A 15,623-nucleotide genomic window follows, 5' to 3' on the forward strand; every position below is an offset into this window, starting at 1 on the left:
ATAAATTATATTTAATCTTTATGTGACATTTGTTAAAGGGTAATCACACTACACCAATAAAGATTACTTTCTCAATACTTCATTTGATAATTTTAGAATGATATTGACTTACTATTTTTTACTTTAATTTACAGAACATTATTGTTTTGAGCGTGTTATTTTAAAACAATATTAATGGTTTCCCAATATTTTTTAAGAGTAAATTTAATGGATAGAATTGTGTGACATAAAGGATCATGAAGTCATGGACTACGCTCAAACTTGGATAACTGCATAATTTCATAACATCCTATAAAAAGCTTTAACTATAAAAAATGATTCCACATTTTCTATTTCTTTTATGAATTTTCTATGTATTTTGCTCATTAGACCCAATAGAAATGTCCAAACCAATCTAATCAGCAATGACTTGGTTTGAATTGGTCTAAAGATGAAAATGTCATCTGCCCTATTCAACCCAGACAACTTTATTTAGTCTGAATCTATTTTGACATAAATACCTAACTAGTCCCATAAAAGTATAGGTCAATTTATACAACTCGTGTTAAAATTTACGAACATTTTTTTGTTTAATTTAATCTAATTAAGACTTCACACCACATGCGACACATAATATTCAAAAAAATTACAAGATTTTTAAATACTAAATAAGCACCCCCAAAAAAAAATGAGTGCTCAAAGTTATGTTAATTTTATTGGGCACATCTAAAATAAAACAACAAAAACAAGGAATCTACTTCCCAGTACCAGGCCAGCAGTGTCTTTAGCCATCCAATCTGTACAAGCATTCAAGGAGCATTTCTTATATAAAAAATTATTAATTAATTTTTTTTTACTAATCACAAATAATGATATATTGAGTGACATAATTTTTGGAACAACATATATGCTCACGTGTATGGCTAATATTAACATTCCAATTCTTTTGTAGGAAGAAATAGGAATTTTATGCAACTTTAGTAGGATATCAAGCCAGAAAGAAATCTTAATTCTTGCGGTTGGATCAGATGATGTTAACAAATATATAATTTATAATTAAAAAATTATAATTATGTTAAGTTATTCTGATTTAACTTAGTTAGATAAAAAAATTATGATCCAAAGCAATTTGATTTTTGTTTGGCTAAGAGTACATACTACGATTATTTATAGTATGAATGACAATATGGGCCAGCTCAGTCCTGCTCGATCTGTCTTCGGCTCGACCTAACCCTTATTGTTAAAATGATCCAAAATGTCAGCCTAACTTATATTTGGTAGGGCTAGTGGGTTGGCAGACTGATCCATTTTTTCCTTCATAATAACCATATAATCAACTTAATTACAATTTCAAAAATAAATAAATATCACGCCTCATAAATGTCTTTTAAAACAAAAAATTGCAAATCAAAGTTCACAATCTCACAATAAGTCAATAACATATCGTCTTAGTTTAAAACTTGTTAGTTCTAAACAACAAGTCAACATAGTCTTAAACTTTTAGACTTTTATTAGTTTACGATAAAGTTTCTAACTCCTAAGTTTAAAACATTAGATGTTCTATTGGAATAAGATGCCTCCACTTTTCTATTACTACAACTATCAACATATTTCAAATCTTCTTCTTTTTCATCATCTACATTATCATTAAAACAAATAAATTATAATTACATTCTTATCCCATGTTCATGACATTTTCATAGGTACATTCTTGTTAATAAATTTAATGTATTTAAATGATAATTACATTCTTAATCATTGGTTTAATAACAAAATGAAAATCATTAGAACAAATAATTTAATTTGAGTTGCCATGAAGAGGTACCACAGACAATCATCTTCAGCTTGATGGGTTCACATGCCTTATTGGAAATGGAACTTTAATGGAAACAAGTGCGTGAGATGGAACATGATCTATCTTTCTAGTACGACGTTTCTATTTGACAAAAAAAGATACACATTTATAAAAGTCGGATTGAAGTTCTAATACTAAAATTTACTAAGCATGGTATTAAATATGTGACACATCTAATATTTAAAAATATTCATAACAAAAGTAATGATAATAATCTCAATCAATAACTTGTGTAGTTGAGCAAATGTACATATTCTACACCCATGATGAATAATAAATTTATGATGAGTAATAATTCTAAATTTCAATTAATATAAATAGTAATCATGTTTCCTAAGCAATGATCATTCTTCTAATTTTTTATTGATCAAAATAGTAATCATGATTTTAATTTTTTATTTCTTTAATTATTTATATTATTCAATTTATTAATATTACAATAAACAGTAATAATGTAATATATTTTATCAATAAGCTTCATATATTTACGAAGTTGACAATTTAGATTTATCAAATTTGTAAGGTTTACTTTGATTCAATTTATTGGTTTATTTAACTTCAATGAAAGTAAAAAAAAAAACTATATAACATAGTAATCGTTTTTGTAACATTTCAAAAAAATAAAAATAAAAATAAATAAATCTCAAAATAAGTATCCAACTCACTTAAAGCATATACTGAGTCAAATTCTCTACTAAAATATGTTCGCAATTCGCAATTGAATACATAATAACATAATTGACATATTTAAAAAAACTAAGTATCCAACCAAATAACTATTAACATAATAGTAAGTTGAAACTAAGACAAAAAACAAGTATCCATTAACTTCATTAGTTGACAATAATTGAAGACTATAGGATTAAGTTTGGTTTTTGCAATTTCAAAAAATGAGAAATCATGAACCCATCTATTTTAGAACGGTTTCACAAGTTTTAATATCTAACTGAACCATGAAAAAGAATCAACTTTTTTTAGTTCAATTTGATTTGATTTCATTAGTTTCACATTTCAGACCATATAATCTTAGACTTTAATCTCACCACCTCATAAATAAAGAATTGATATTTTTTAGAGGATACAAGTCTTATCAAATATCGGAAAATCTACTATTAGAGAGTATAAAGTCTAATATGAGATAAAGGTGATCATGCATCAAGTAAATAAATTTGTAACTTCTTACATTTTAAATTATTTTGAATAAAATAATTTAAAATTTTCAAATTTCTTATATTTCCTCAAATTTGAGAATTAGAGAAGATTGTGACTCCTTTTGAGTAAGTGAGCATCTTTCTGTATCACATAAAGTGTCACGATTATAGATTGAACTTTTATTATTTTGATTGTGCATAATACTTGAGAATTCATAAAACTTTACATCGCTTAATCACCTATTTACTGGATTTCACCAAAAAATATTTATTGGTACATTGTGTATTAATTTATGAAGTAAAAAACATGTCTATATTACATTTAAATATATACATATCCCACAAAATAAAATATTAATACATATACATAATTTTAAAAGTTAAAAACTATAAGGAGCCTAAAAAACTCAATGTAAAAAAATGTAAAATATTTCTCTAAATTTACTTAATATACAAATTACGAATGTTGACTTTCGAGTTCATCCTTAATAAATTATTTTGTAATTTCTCAACTAATATTCATGGACACACTATTTAAAATATCAAAATATAGTGATAATGATAGTGGATTCTAATTCTAAATAAATTGTAATAATATGTAGTGTGTTATAGACAAAGGGAAGATTTGAGAAAAAAATCACATATTATTCAATTTATTACTGAACATTTTTCATTTAAATATGAAAACACTAATTTATCCTTATTATCTATATTTATATTTGTACTACTATAAAGGGGATTAGCAAGTAGATGTCATTAGTTTTTCTTGATTTCATTTATCTTTTACACCAAATTATATTTTTGTATCTTACCCCTTACTCATGTTATATTTTTAAAATCAAACATATGATTATCACTAATAATAAATTTTATATATAGTTTAAAGATTTCAGTCTATGTAATTTTTATTTATGTTAGTATGAACCTATAATAATAAGTTATTTGATAAAAAGAAATGTTGGCATGTTAAAGCACTAAATTATTTTATTGATATAATGAAACTTATATTAATAGAAAATAATCTATTACTCACCATTTATGTTATTCTTAAATAAATAAAAACTTTAACTTTATGTTAATAGTGTACAACTCATTTTAACAATCATCTATTCTTGATTCTAATCCTCGTATGACTTTTGAATAAAGACACGTAATAAAACTAATACAATCTTATTTATATATTTTTAAAATAATAATATATGTTTGAGAATATTGAATGCTCTTTTAATATCATTAATTCAATAAAATAAAAATATATGATGGGAGGGTTAGAAAGGAAAGGGTTAAGAAAAGAAAAGAAAAAGAAAAGAACGAAAAAGTGAGGTATGAACAATGAACAATGAACTATGAAGCAAGAAGTGTTGTTCGTTTATAAAAGCCTCCTCGTCCATTATAAAGGGAACCTTCTTCGTACTTCTTCTCTTTCCCCTTTTCATTCTAATCTCATCTTCCCATTTTCTAAACTTTTCTTATTTCTCTCCCCCTTCATTATTTCACTCTTTCTTCTTCTCTAATCTTGAGTTATTCCAACAAAGACTTCACCTTTTACTTCAAACAAAAAGTAAAACACATTTTCTATCAAGGGTCTTCTTTGTTTTTTCATTTTAACTCTAATGCTTGAATCTCTTCTTAAAGATTCAGACATCGATTAATTCTAGTTCTTTGTCGTGAGTTGAGTCTAGTTGTTAGTTTTGGAAGGATTTTCTGTGTAAATAAGGTTAGATCGGTCAAAATCCTAGATTTTTGGGTGTAGCCTCCTCCTTTGATATTATTTGATTCCCAGGAGGATTTGCATTAACTAAAACGAAAACAGAAAAAAAAAAACAATAAAAAATAGGAAATTGATTTATAGTTTGTTTAAAAGTCAAATCCCAAAATTTTATTGTGGGTTTTACCAAATACTCCGCACTTGATCTTGTATTTTTTAGACAATTTTAGTGATCAGTATTTTGGTAGGTGCTAAAGGATATAACTTTTTAGACAATTTGTTTTGTTGATTGTTTTTCCAAATACTTTGCACTTGGTTTCATTTGATTTTGTGAAAGAATTTTGTTCATATCATAATGTTGAAATTTAGGTAGGGGAAAGTAAGACCCTTTTTTGTTTTTGTGTTGGGTTCTCTGTTTTGGGTCATTACATCTTATATGGGAATACCTGATAATTCATCACTAGATCTAATAGAAAAGATTAGGTCTTGGGTTTCTCAGGGATTAAGTGATTTGTCTTGTGTATGTGAGAAATTTGATATGCACAAAAGTGGTTGCAAAATGTGTTGTCAGTGCAATAAGAACATGGATGAGTTGTTGACTCAGCACAAATACAATTGCAAAGGTTGTGGTCATTGGATTTGTGGAGAGTGTATAAGAGGTTGTGGTCTTGTTCCGAATATTGATTCTGATAACAGCACTGCAATCAAGGAAATAATTAGTTGTAAGTTCTGTTCAGATGATGCTAATAGGAAGAGTAGTGAGAAAGTGCACCCTTCAGCTTCTCCACAAGAGAGTCCGAGACAATGTTCCGAGCCACCTTCACCATGTTTTGGTGTCGAAAGTGAAAGAATTAGTTCTCCACAGAACAGTGAATTGAGTCAGGGAAATCACTTTGAAAGCTATTTACAATACCAAAATTGTGGTACTCACCCTTCTTCAGTATCTACTCATCTATCTACCTTCAGGTAATCATAATTTAATCTTCATTGCAGGTTACATGTTTTCTTTTTATATTTTTTTTAAAACTTCATTAAAAATAATTATTGCATGTTGCATCAAAATGGTGTGCTGTGTTGTGTGACGACGAAAAGAAAAGGGTGAAGTTTTGTTAGCTTTAATTTCAAATATATGTTTCTCAAGAATAGGTGAACAAATTGTCTTTCTTAATTGTTTGAAACTCGTTCAACTTGAATAATTCATGTAATCCTACCTTCCCTCTTTAATACTGCTGAGTTCTTTCTACATGTATTATTGATTATTCATTATCGCATATTGCTTCAAAACAGTGTGCTGTGTATTGTTGGTTATTGCACACTGCATCAAAGTTGTGCGCTGTGTTGCGTGACGATGAAAAGCAAGGGTGAAGTTCTGTTAGCCTTTTAATTTTGAATCTTTTTTTAATTATTTGAATGTGCTTTATATAAAATGTAGGACTGACGAAAAAGGGACGGAGGATTCTCAGAAGCAATTTCTCAACCAATCACGTACATTTTGTGACAATTATTCAGATAAAGATTTAAGTAGCATTAGTGCTAGACATGACATTTATAACTATAATTCCGTGGGGTCATGTCCTTCAGAGAGCCCCTCTCGGAATGGTTTTACTTCTAGCAGGTTGGAGCAGCTCCCTGTACAGAAGGGGCAAGTGAAAAGCCCCACCTCTCAGTATGATGCTCCCATTGGTCAACAAAGTGTGGCAGTTTTAAGTAAGCCTGAACCAGGGATTGAGGATGCATATAATACTGCTTACTTTTCTGATGACTTGTCAATTTTCCAGAACCAGAATGAGAATTCACAGAGACCATTGGATTTTGAAAACAATGGTCTTATCTGGTTCCCCCCACCGCCTGACAATGAAAACGATGATGCAGATGGTAATTTCTTTGCATATGATGATGAAGATGATGATATTGGCGACTCAGGTGTTTTTTCCTCATCCAGTAGTCTATCTGATATGTTTCCTGCAAAGGAGAAACATAATGAGGAAACCAAAGAACCTTTAGAAACTGCTATACATGGGCATTTTAGAGCTCTAGTTTCACAACTTTTGGAGGGAGAGGGAATTAAAGTTGGTAAGGAAAGTGATCCTGAGGACTGGCTTGGTATAGTTGCAACACTAGCTTGGCAGGCCGCTAACTTTGTGAGACCAGATACAAGCAAAGGAGGCAGTATGGATCCTGGTGATTATGTTAAGGTCAAATGTATAGCATGTGGAAGCCCAAGTGAGAGGTAACATGTTTCAAAATTTTCCTGTATACCTTGTCAATCAGCGCCATATTCCTAGGCATTTCTATCTGATGAAACCATAAATTATGATTTTTTGTTTTGCAGCACACTTATCAAGGGAGTAGTTTGTACAAAAAATATTAAGCATAAGCGCATGACCTCTCAATACAAAAAGACGAGGCTACTCCTCCTAGGAGGAGCACTGGAATATCAAAAGGTTCCAAACCAACTGGCTTCTTTTAATACATTGTTACAGCAGGTACTTTCTTGATTCACCTATGGATAGTCTTCTGTTAAGTTTGTTTTACATGGGAAGAATTTCTGATTTATCGTAAACGATGGCAGGAAAATGATCACCTGAAGATGATTGTTTCAAAAATTGAGGCTCTTCGCCCGAATGTTCTGCTGGTAGAAAAAAGCGTAGCTCCATATGCCCAGGAATATTTGCTGGCAAAGGAGATCTCTTTGGTATTGAATGTTAAAAGGCCTTTGCTAGAGCGTATAGCTCGATGCACCGGTGCTATCATCACTCCGTCAGTGGATAATTTATCTAAAGCACGCTTGGGGCACTGCGAATTGTTCCGTTTAGAAAGAATTGTAGAAGATCATGAGTCTGCTAATCATTTGAACAGAAAGCCCAAAACATTAATGTTTTTTGAAGGTTGTCCTCGGCGTTTGGGTTGCACGGTAATCTCCCTTTTTGCATGTCGCTTCATCTTGTAAAATTCATAAATGATGTTTGTACTTTATCTTACATGCTTATTCAATTTTTGTGAGAGCAATGGATATTTGGAGTGGAGTCTGTTCTCATTGTGGTTCCTATTATAGGTCTTACTAAAGGGAACATGCCGTGAAGATTTGAAGAAAATTAAGCATGTCGTGCAATTTGCAATTTTTGCAGCCTATCATTTATCTCTAGAGACCTCATTCCTTGCTGATGAAGGTGCTACCCTACCTAAAATGATAATAAAACCGTCAACTCATTTGCCAGAGAATGCAACTGCTGATACTGATTTAAAGCTTGGAACTTCGGGATCAGCACAAGAGCATCATTATGACCCTCGTTTAAACTCACATATAGGCACCATGGTGGATTATAGGGTTGAGAATGTACTCTCTGACTCATACTATAATAATTTAACTTCTGATTTGAATGTAAAACCAGATTATTTGAATCAGTGCAATGAATCAGAGGGGGACACTATATCTAATATGAGAGACCTTTTGCCACCAGAGTTGCAAGAAGCCATGGTTGAAGAGGAGAGAGGTTGTGGTGAAGTTGCTGAGCCAATGAAAGACAAGATCAACGAGGATGATTTTTCTGGGGAATACTTTTCCGCCACTGATAGTCATCAGAGCATACTGGTGTACTTTTCTAGTCACTGTGTGTCAAAAGCAGCTGTTTGTGAACGCACTAGATTGCTGCGCATAAAGTTTTATGGTTCTTTTGATAAGCCACTTGGGAGATATCTTCGTGATGATCTGTTTGAAGAGGTACGTCATGTCTAGCTTTCCGCATTTCACCGTTACCTACTAATTCTGAAGTGAAGTGATAATTGATAAGTTTTACTTTTTCCCCAGACATCTTACTGTTCGTCTTGTAAAGAGCCAGCGGAGGCACATATCCTTTGTTTTATGCATCAGCAAGGGAATCTTACAATCAATGTTCGGCGCCTTACTTCTGTGAAGTTACCAGGGGAAAGAGATGGAAAGATTTGGATGTGGCATCGATGTCTGAGGTGTCCTCATGTGGATGGAGTGCCACCAGCAACTCGGAGAGTCGTTATGTCAGATGCTGCCTGGGGATTGTCTTTTGGGAAGTTCTTGGAACTTAGCTTTTCAAACCATGCAACTGCTAATCGAGTTGCAAGCTGTGGACATTCTTTGCAGAGAGACTGCCTTCGTTTCTATGGGTAAGTCATCCAGACAAGGGATAACCCTAAATCATTATTATGTAATTTTTGTTGTTATTGATACTTGAAATTGATAAACAACCTGTTGTAACAGATTTGGGAGTGTGGTAGCTTTCTTCCGATATTCTCCTATTGATGTTCTTTCTGTCCACCTGCCCCCATCTGTGCTGGAATTTGGTCACATCCAAGAGGAGTGGATTAGAAAGGAGGCAGGAGAGGTTATATTAAATTATTATTTTTAATATGTGCTTTACTATTTCAAAAAACGTGGTGCTCAACAATATCAAGGATTGGATGTCAAATTTTAACTTTCTTCTTTTTTTCTTTTCCTCTTCTGTATAGCTTTTTAGTAAAGTGGAAACCTTGTATGTGGAGATATCAGATGTGCTTGAACGCTTGGAAACAAAGATTTCATCTCCTGGCACAGGGAATGAATTGTCAGATACCTTTGACATTTTTAACCACATACTCGAGCTGAAAGATATGATTCAAAGAGAAAGAACTGATTATCATGTGAGAAAACTAGTTTTATTGGGTATCCATGTACATGTATCATATATATATATATATCAGGAAATTTGGTACATAGAACCTTGTAGAGTGCAAGTGTCGTATGTGCGTGCTTATTCTACCATTATTGTGAAGTATATACTTATCTCTAACTACTCTGTTTCCCACTTTTCTTGTGCATGTGTATGCGTAGTGTTTGCTACAACCGGCCCCAGAGACTCCACAACCAGGGAAGGTGGCTTTGGACATTCTGGAACTAAATTGCTTGAGGCGGTCACTTCTAATTGGTTCACATGTTTGGGATCACCGGCTAAACTCATTGGACTCTCTCATTAAAAAAAGTTTAACTTCCAAGGTTAAACCAGTAATTGAATTGTGTGCAGAGGTTAAAGAATTAAGAGTTGACTCAATTCACAAGGATCAGAGTCCTGACAGTGAGCTTGAGCAAAACAATCCTCAACCTTTAAAATTGCACGAGTCTGGTGAAAGTCACATGGTTGGAGAGCAGGATAACATGCTTGAACCGCATGCTTCGGTTGCCTTTACATCATATGATCTTGATGAGGAAGTATGTTTAGATGGTAAATTTATTGGCAACAGAACATTATCCCAGTGTTTTCCACCAGAGGAGTCCAATCTTTCTGAGAAAATAGATTCTGCATGGACTGGAACTGATGAAGACCCAACGAATGTTGAACCACTTCATACATATCAACCCAATATTGTTGCTGCTGGATCTGTTTTGCATTCGAATCAAAATCACAACCCTCCCTTTAGAAGGTTGAAGCATCCAATTAGAGTTCAGTCTTTTGATTCGGCATTAAGAGTTCAGGAGAGAATGAGGAAGGTCTTGCCCTCTTCATCACATTTTTCGCAAATTAGATCTTTTCATGCTTCTGGAGATTACAGGAATATGATTAAAGATCCTGTCTATAATGTAGTGGAATCCAACTTTCACATGTTGCCATGGGAAACACAGAAGCTAAATTTAATACTGAGCTCAACACCATCATTCATTTCCTCCATATCTCGCATAGCTGATGGTGCTCGGTTGCTGGTTCCCCAAACACATAATAGTGATATAGTTATTGCTGTTTATGACAATGATTACTCTAGCATAATATCCTATGCCCTTAGTTCCAAAGAATATGAAGATTGGGTTTCTGATAAGTCAGATCTACATGGTGGGAGCTGGGATGCTCGAGAGAGAAACAGAGAAGACTCAGCTACTTCCAGCTTCTCTGCCGCATGGGCCTCTCTGGACTTGAATTATATCAATTATGGTAATTATAGGTCTGAAAGTGCTGCATCTTCGATTGATTCACTTATGAAGGACTCCAAAAAACCTTCACATTTACAAGTTTCTTTTGGCGATGATTCTTTGGGTGCTGGTGGTAAAGTGAATTTTTCTGTCAATTGCTATTTTGCGAAGCAGTTTGACTCACTTAGGAGGAAGTGCTGCCCTAGTAAAGTTGATTTTGTGCGATCCTTGAGCCGTGGCCAGAGATGGACTGCACAAGGTGGGAAAAGTAATGTGTATTTTGCGAAGTCATTGGACGAAAGATTTATTATTAAACAAGTCACAAAGACAGAATTGGATTCCTTTGTAGAATTTGCACCTCAGTATTTCAAATACCTGATGGATTCTATGAACTCTGGAGGTCCAACTTGTCTTGCCAAAATTCTCGGTATTTATCAGGTGAGAACTCATTCTCTGGCCTTAGGTTACAAGCTCCAGCATGCTTGATTTGATAAATGGTAAAAATTATGGTTTATTATATAATCTTGTTTGGTTGCAGGTCATTGTCAAGTACACTAAAGGTGGCAAGGAAACAAAAATAGATCTGATGGTAATGGAGAATCTCTTTTACAATAGAAAGATATCCAGGGTATATGATCTTAAGGGCTCAGAAAGATCTCGCTACAATTCAGATACTACAGGGACAAACAAAGTAATGCTTGACATGAATCTGTTAGAAGCATTGAGAACGAAACCCATGTTTCTTGGAAGTAGGGCTAAGCGAAGTCTCGAGAGAGCTGTGTGGAATGACACATCCTTTTTGGCGGTAACCTTTATTTTTATTCCAGTTCACCTATAAACTGTTGAAAGTTTTATCCTGAATTTTTTCTAGTGTTATTTACAATCTGATGTTCTTTTTTTGGCATAATGGGTTGTGCCTAAGATAGCATTCACAGATAGAATAGAACCAAAATGATTCATACTTTTACCACATGTCTCATTCTATTTTATTTACAAAATGCACCAAGCAAAAAATAGAACCTATATGTTCTGCTTCATTCCAAATTAAAAAGGTCTACTAAACATGATTTCTTGACATATATGCCTCAAACCATGCACACATGTAATGATATTTATAACCCTTGATACTTTGTGCATAAACAATACTTACCTATTGTATCAAGGCCAGATGTGACACACAAGTTTTAACATCCCATTTTCCTGGTTTTGTTTATTTTAGTTTTAGTCATTGTGCCTTTTTTGTAAGGTTGTTGTGTTACTCACTAGTTTCTTCCATTCTGGTTCAGTCTATTGATGTTATGGATTATTCATTGCTGGTTGGGGTAGATGATGAGAGCAAGGAGCTGGTTATGGGAATCATTGATTTCATGAGGCAATACACATGGGACAAGCATTTGGAAACATGGGTAAAAGCTTCTGGGATTCTTGGTGGTCCAAAAAATGCAGCCCCTACTATTGTTTCTCCTAAACAATATAAGAAAAGGTTCAGGAAGGCTATGACTACTTACTTTCTTACCTTACCCGATCAGTGGTTTTCTTGAAGTGTTTTATATATCATTGCTTTCTTGGTTATATTTTGTATTTTTTGTACCTTAATTTTGAATTTAAATGTTCATACAAATGGGAATATCATAATAAATGAGAAGATACTTACATTGTGCCTATGTTGAGTTGTTGACTAATGCTACTTGCACAACATTTTCTGACTTTGCTGTATCTTCATGTGTTAATATGAGACCTTTAGGTGGGAGTGATAGTTTGGTAAAACATTTTTGGAGTGACAACTCCAAGATTCAAACAGTTATTTTTCAAAACTAATTCGCAATTAGAGGAGTAATAACATAGGCCAGTGAGACAAAGTGAAAAGTTATCCTTGCCCCTTAATGGACACTTTGTGGCTTATAACAATCGGAAAGAAGTTGAATTATGTCTTTGATGTATGTTAAACTTTTACCTTAAAACCAATTGACATGAGATGAGTAATCTAATATATATTTAAAGAGTAAATTACGTTTACACTCTCTGAGTTTTAGTGAAAATATATAAATCACCCCTAGTTATATAGGGACAACCCTAAAGGAGAAATAAATATAATTTCTTAAACAAAAAATAGTGATGAGTATAATTATATTAAACAATGGTATATTATGGAGATAATTCCAAATAATATAAGAATCAATGTTTATTCATTATTTTGGTTAGTTACAATATTATATAAGAATGATTTAAACTCCTCTTAGAATTACTTATACAATTTGTAACGGATCAATTTTCTTCAATGTATTAAACAAAAAATGGTTTCTTCTTCTTCTCTTTTCTCCACCTCTAACCAAACCCATAACATCCAGAACCAACCAATTAAGGGATTTTAATTTTATTCCTTATCGGTACAACCACTTAGAGCATTTACTAATTGGAATTTCAGTACACAATTTCATATCATTCATTTCTCTTCTCTGTATGCACCTAACTTTTCATTCCCTTTGCCTTCAAATGTATTTTTTGTTCATCTCTTCTATTCAGGCTGTAAGTTTATTGTTAGTGAACTACTCCCCTGTTTTAGAGGCTTCAAAATTGTATAACATGCAGAAATCATGTCTCACATCCATGATTTCAAGATTCATTTCTCCTAGCCACAATTTCATAATAAAATTGTATTTAGTGGCCACGATTTCATAGTTCTCGTGCTCTTCAACCACCAGTTCCTCTGGAGAGAGAAAAAAGAAAGTGAAATTATGCATGAAAAACATTGAGATCTCCAAAATCTACACCTTCCCCATAAATTTTACAAAAGTTACATGAGAATCGTAAATAAAAAATCAACCTACACTACTTTGATAAATTTTCAGTAAAACTTGTTTCATTAATATTAATAAAACTTCTTAGCTTAATAATTTGTAAACGAACCAAGCCATACCTGCTTTAGTTATACCAATGTTTGTATTATCTAGATATGCCTGATTTTATTTAACTAATTATATATTATATAAATGTATTTTACATTATTTTTAAAATATAACTATTAACTTCAACCACAAAATATTTTTAGTTTATAATCTGCAAGTAATAGAGTATACACTGTTTGATTATCCCAAAAATTAACCCAAGATTTGTTGGGCATTCCAAGTGTGAATAAATAAGTTTCACATTGGGTAAAAATTGATTAGTTAAAGAGCATATAAGTGGATAGACTCATAGACCTAATATCTTTATATGCTTCTTTCACTTAGCCCATGGAAGAATGTTGTAACCCATGGATAAAGATCTCCCAACAAGTGGTATTAGAGCCGATGGTTCGACGGCTCAACAGAGTAATCCATGAGGGATCCTTGTGTCAAAAGTCGTCCTGACGAGAGGTCAAGGCGGCATGTTCCGTTGATGAAAGGATAAGGCGGCATGTTCCGTTGATGAAAGGATATGACAGCATGTTCCATTGATGAAAGGATAAGCCAACGGCGGTACAAGTAGATAGATGTTGGAGAATTGAGTAAGAAAGAAGAAGGAAAGTGAAGAAGAATGAGGTAGAAGATTGAAAGAAATTGAATCAATGAATATGCATATACTTCAAACTATCACAAGCTAATATACTACTTTCTATAACAAGATTAACTAACTTTAACCACTTGCTATATCTAGAAGCTACAAACTAACTCAACTAACTCTAATGATTACAATTATTAACACCACCTCTTAATCAAAGAGTTACCCTTTTACAAGATATAGCAACAAAACAACTACACAACCTTATCATCAAAGCTATGTACATTCAACATATCTCTAAACCTTTTAAACTTGTCAACCTTGAGAGCCTTTGTCAAAATATCAGCCTTTTGCAAATCTGTTGAACAATGCACCATCTTAACCCTTCCCTTTCCAACTTGATCTCTTAGAAAGTGGAACCTTGTCTCAATGTGTTTACTCCTTCCATGGCTAATAGGATTCTTTGGTAAGCTTATGGCTGATTGATTGTCCACCCTTAGCTCGAAGTCCTCAAACTCTCCATAACTCAATTATGTCATCAAGTGTATCAGCCATAGACCTTGGCATGTGGCATTGCAGACTGCAATGTATTCTGCTTCATAAGTTGAGATCGCAACCACATCTTGCTTCCTTGAATTCCATGACATAGGTGCACCAAAGATGGTGAATACATACCCTGAGGTGCTTCTCCTATCCTCTTTATCTCCACACCAATCAGAATATGAAAAACCAACAAATCCTGATTCATTCTTCTGGTTCTGCTTTGGAAACAGAACACCATAGTTTGGTGTTCCCTTTAAGTATATGAGGATCCTCTTTGCTGCTACCAAGTGTGATTGAGTAGGGCTTGCCATGTACCTGCTTATCACTCCTACTCCATAGGTTATTTCGGGTTTGCTATGGCAGATGAATCTAAGACATCCAACCATCTGTCTATAGAGAGTTGCATCTGCAAGCATTTCAGGCTCTGCTTCACTTGGTTTCTGATTTCCTTCTACTAGCACTAATGTAGGCTTGCAATTCATCATCTTAAATCTTTCTAGTACATCTCTAATATACTTTCTCTGGTGCATTATGATTCCTCTTGGTGTCTTGAGGAACTCTATGCCAAGGAAGTATGCTAGCTCTCCTAGATCAATCATTTCAAACTCTGATTTGAGTTCTCATTTTAGCTTCAAAATCTCAGCCTCATTGCTTCCTATAATCACCAAATCATCTACATACAGGCAAATTAGAGTTAGTTCACCTGTGCCAGTCAGATTGACATAAACACCATGTTCTACTCTGCATCTGATGAAGCCAATTGGTGTTAGGAATGAATCAATTCTCTTGTTCCAAGCTCTTGGAGCTTGCTTCAATCCATACAACGCCTTTTTCAATCTCAACACCTTTGTTCTATCTACTGATGTCTCGAATCCAAGTGGTTGGGTAATGTATACCTCTTCCTCTAGAGGTCCATTGAGAAAGGCACTCTTGACATCTAGTTGCCATTGTTTCCAACCATTCCAGCTAGCTAAGGCCACAATGAGTCTAACTGTT

At 33.3% G+C, this 15,623-nt stretch overlaps 1 protein-coding gene across 1 annotated transcript; it reads left to right on the top strand.

Moving 5' to 3' along the window:
• Positions 1–4,319: 4,319 nt before the first annotated feature.
• On the top strand, positions 4,320–12,274 carry LOC109339406 (putative 1-phosphatidylinositol-3-phosphate 5-kinase FAB1C). The gene is made up of 11 exons (XM_019576835.1): positions 4,320–5,659; positions 6,126–6,923; positions 7,026–7,179; positions 7,266–7,607; positions 7,749–8,414; positions 8,502–8,833; positions 8,928–9,051; positions 9,176–9,346; positions 9,537–11,042; positions 11,143–11,409; positions 11,891–12,274. Exons 1-11 carry the CDS (start codon positions 5,130–5,132, stop codon positions 12,143–12,145), a joined length of 5,145 nt encoding a protein of 1,714 aa, XP_019432380.1. The 5' UTR covers positions 4,320–5,129; the 3' UTR covers positions 12,146–12,274.
• Positions 12,275–15,623: the final 3,349 nt, after the last annotated feature.

Source organism: Lupinus angustifolius, unplaced genomic scaffold (genome assembly GCF_001865875.1).
Source record: "Lupinus angustifolius cultivar Tanjil unplaced genomic scaffold, LupAngTanjil_v1.0 Scaffold_75_17, whole genome shotgun sequence".
Classification (NCBI taxonomy): domain Eukaryota; kingdom Viridiplantae; phylum Streptophyta; class Magnoliopsida; order Fabales; family Fabaceae; genus Lupinus; species Lupinus angustifolius.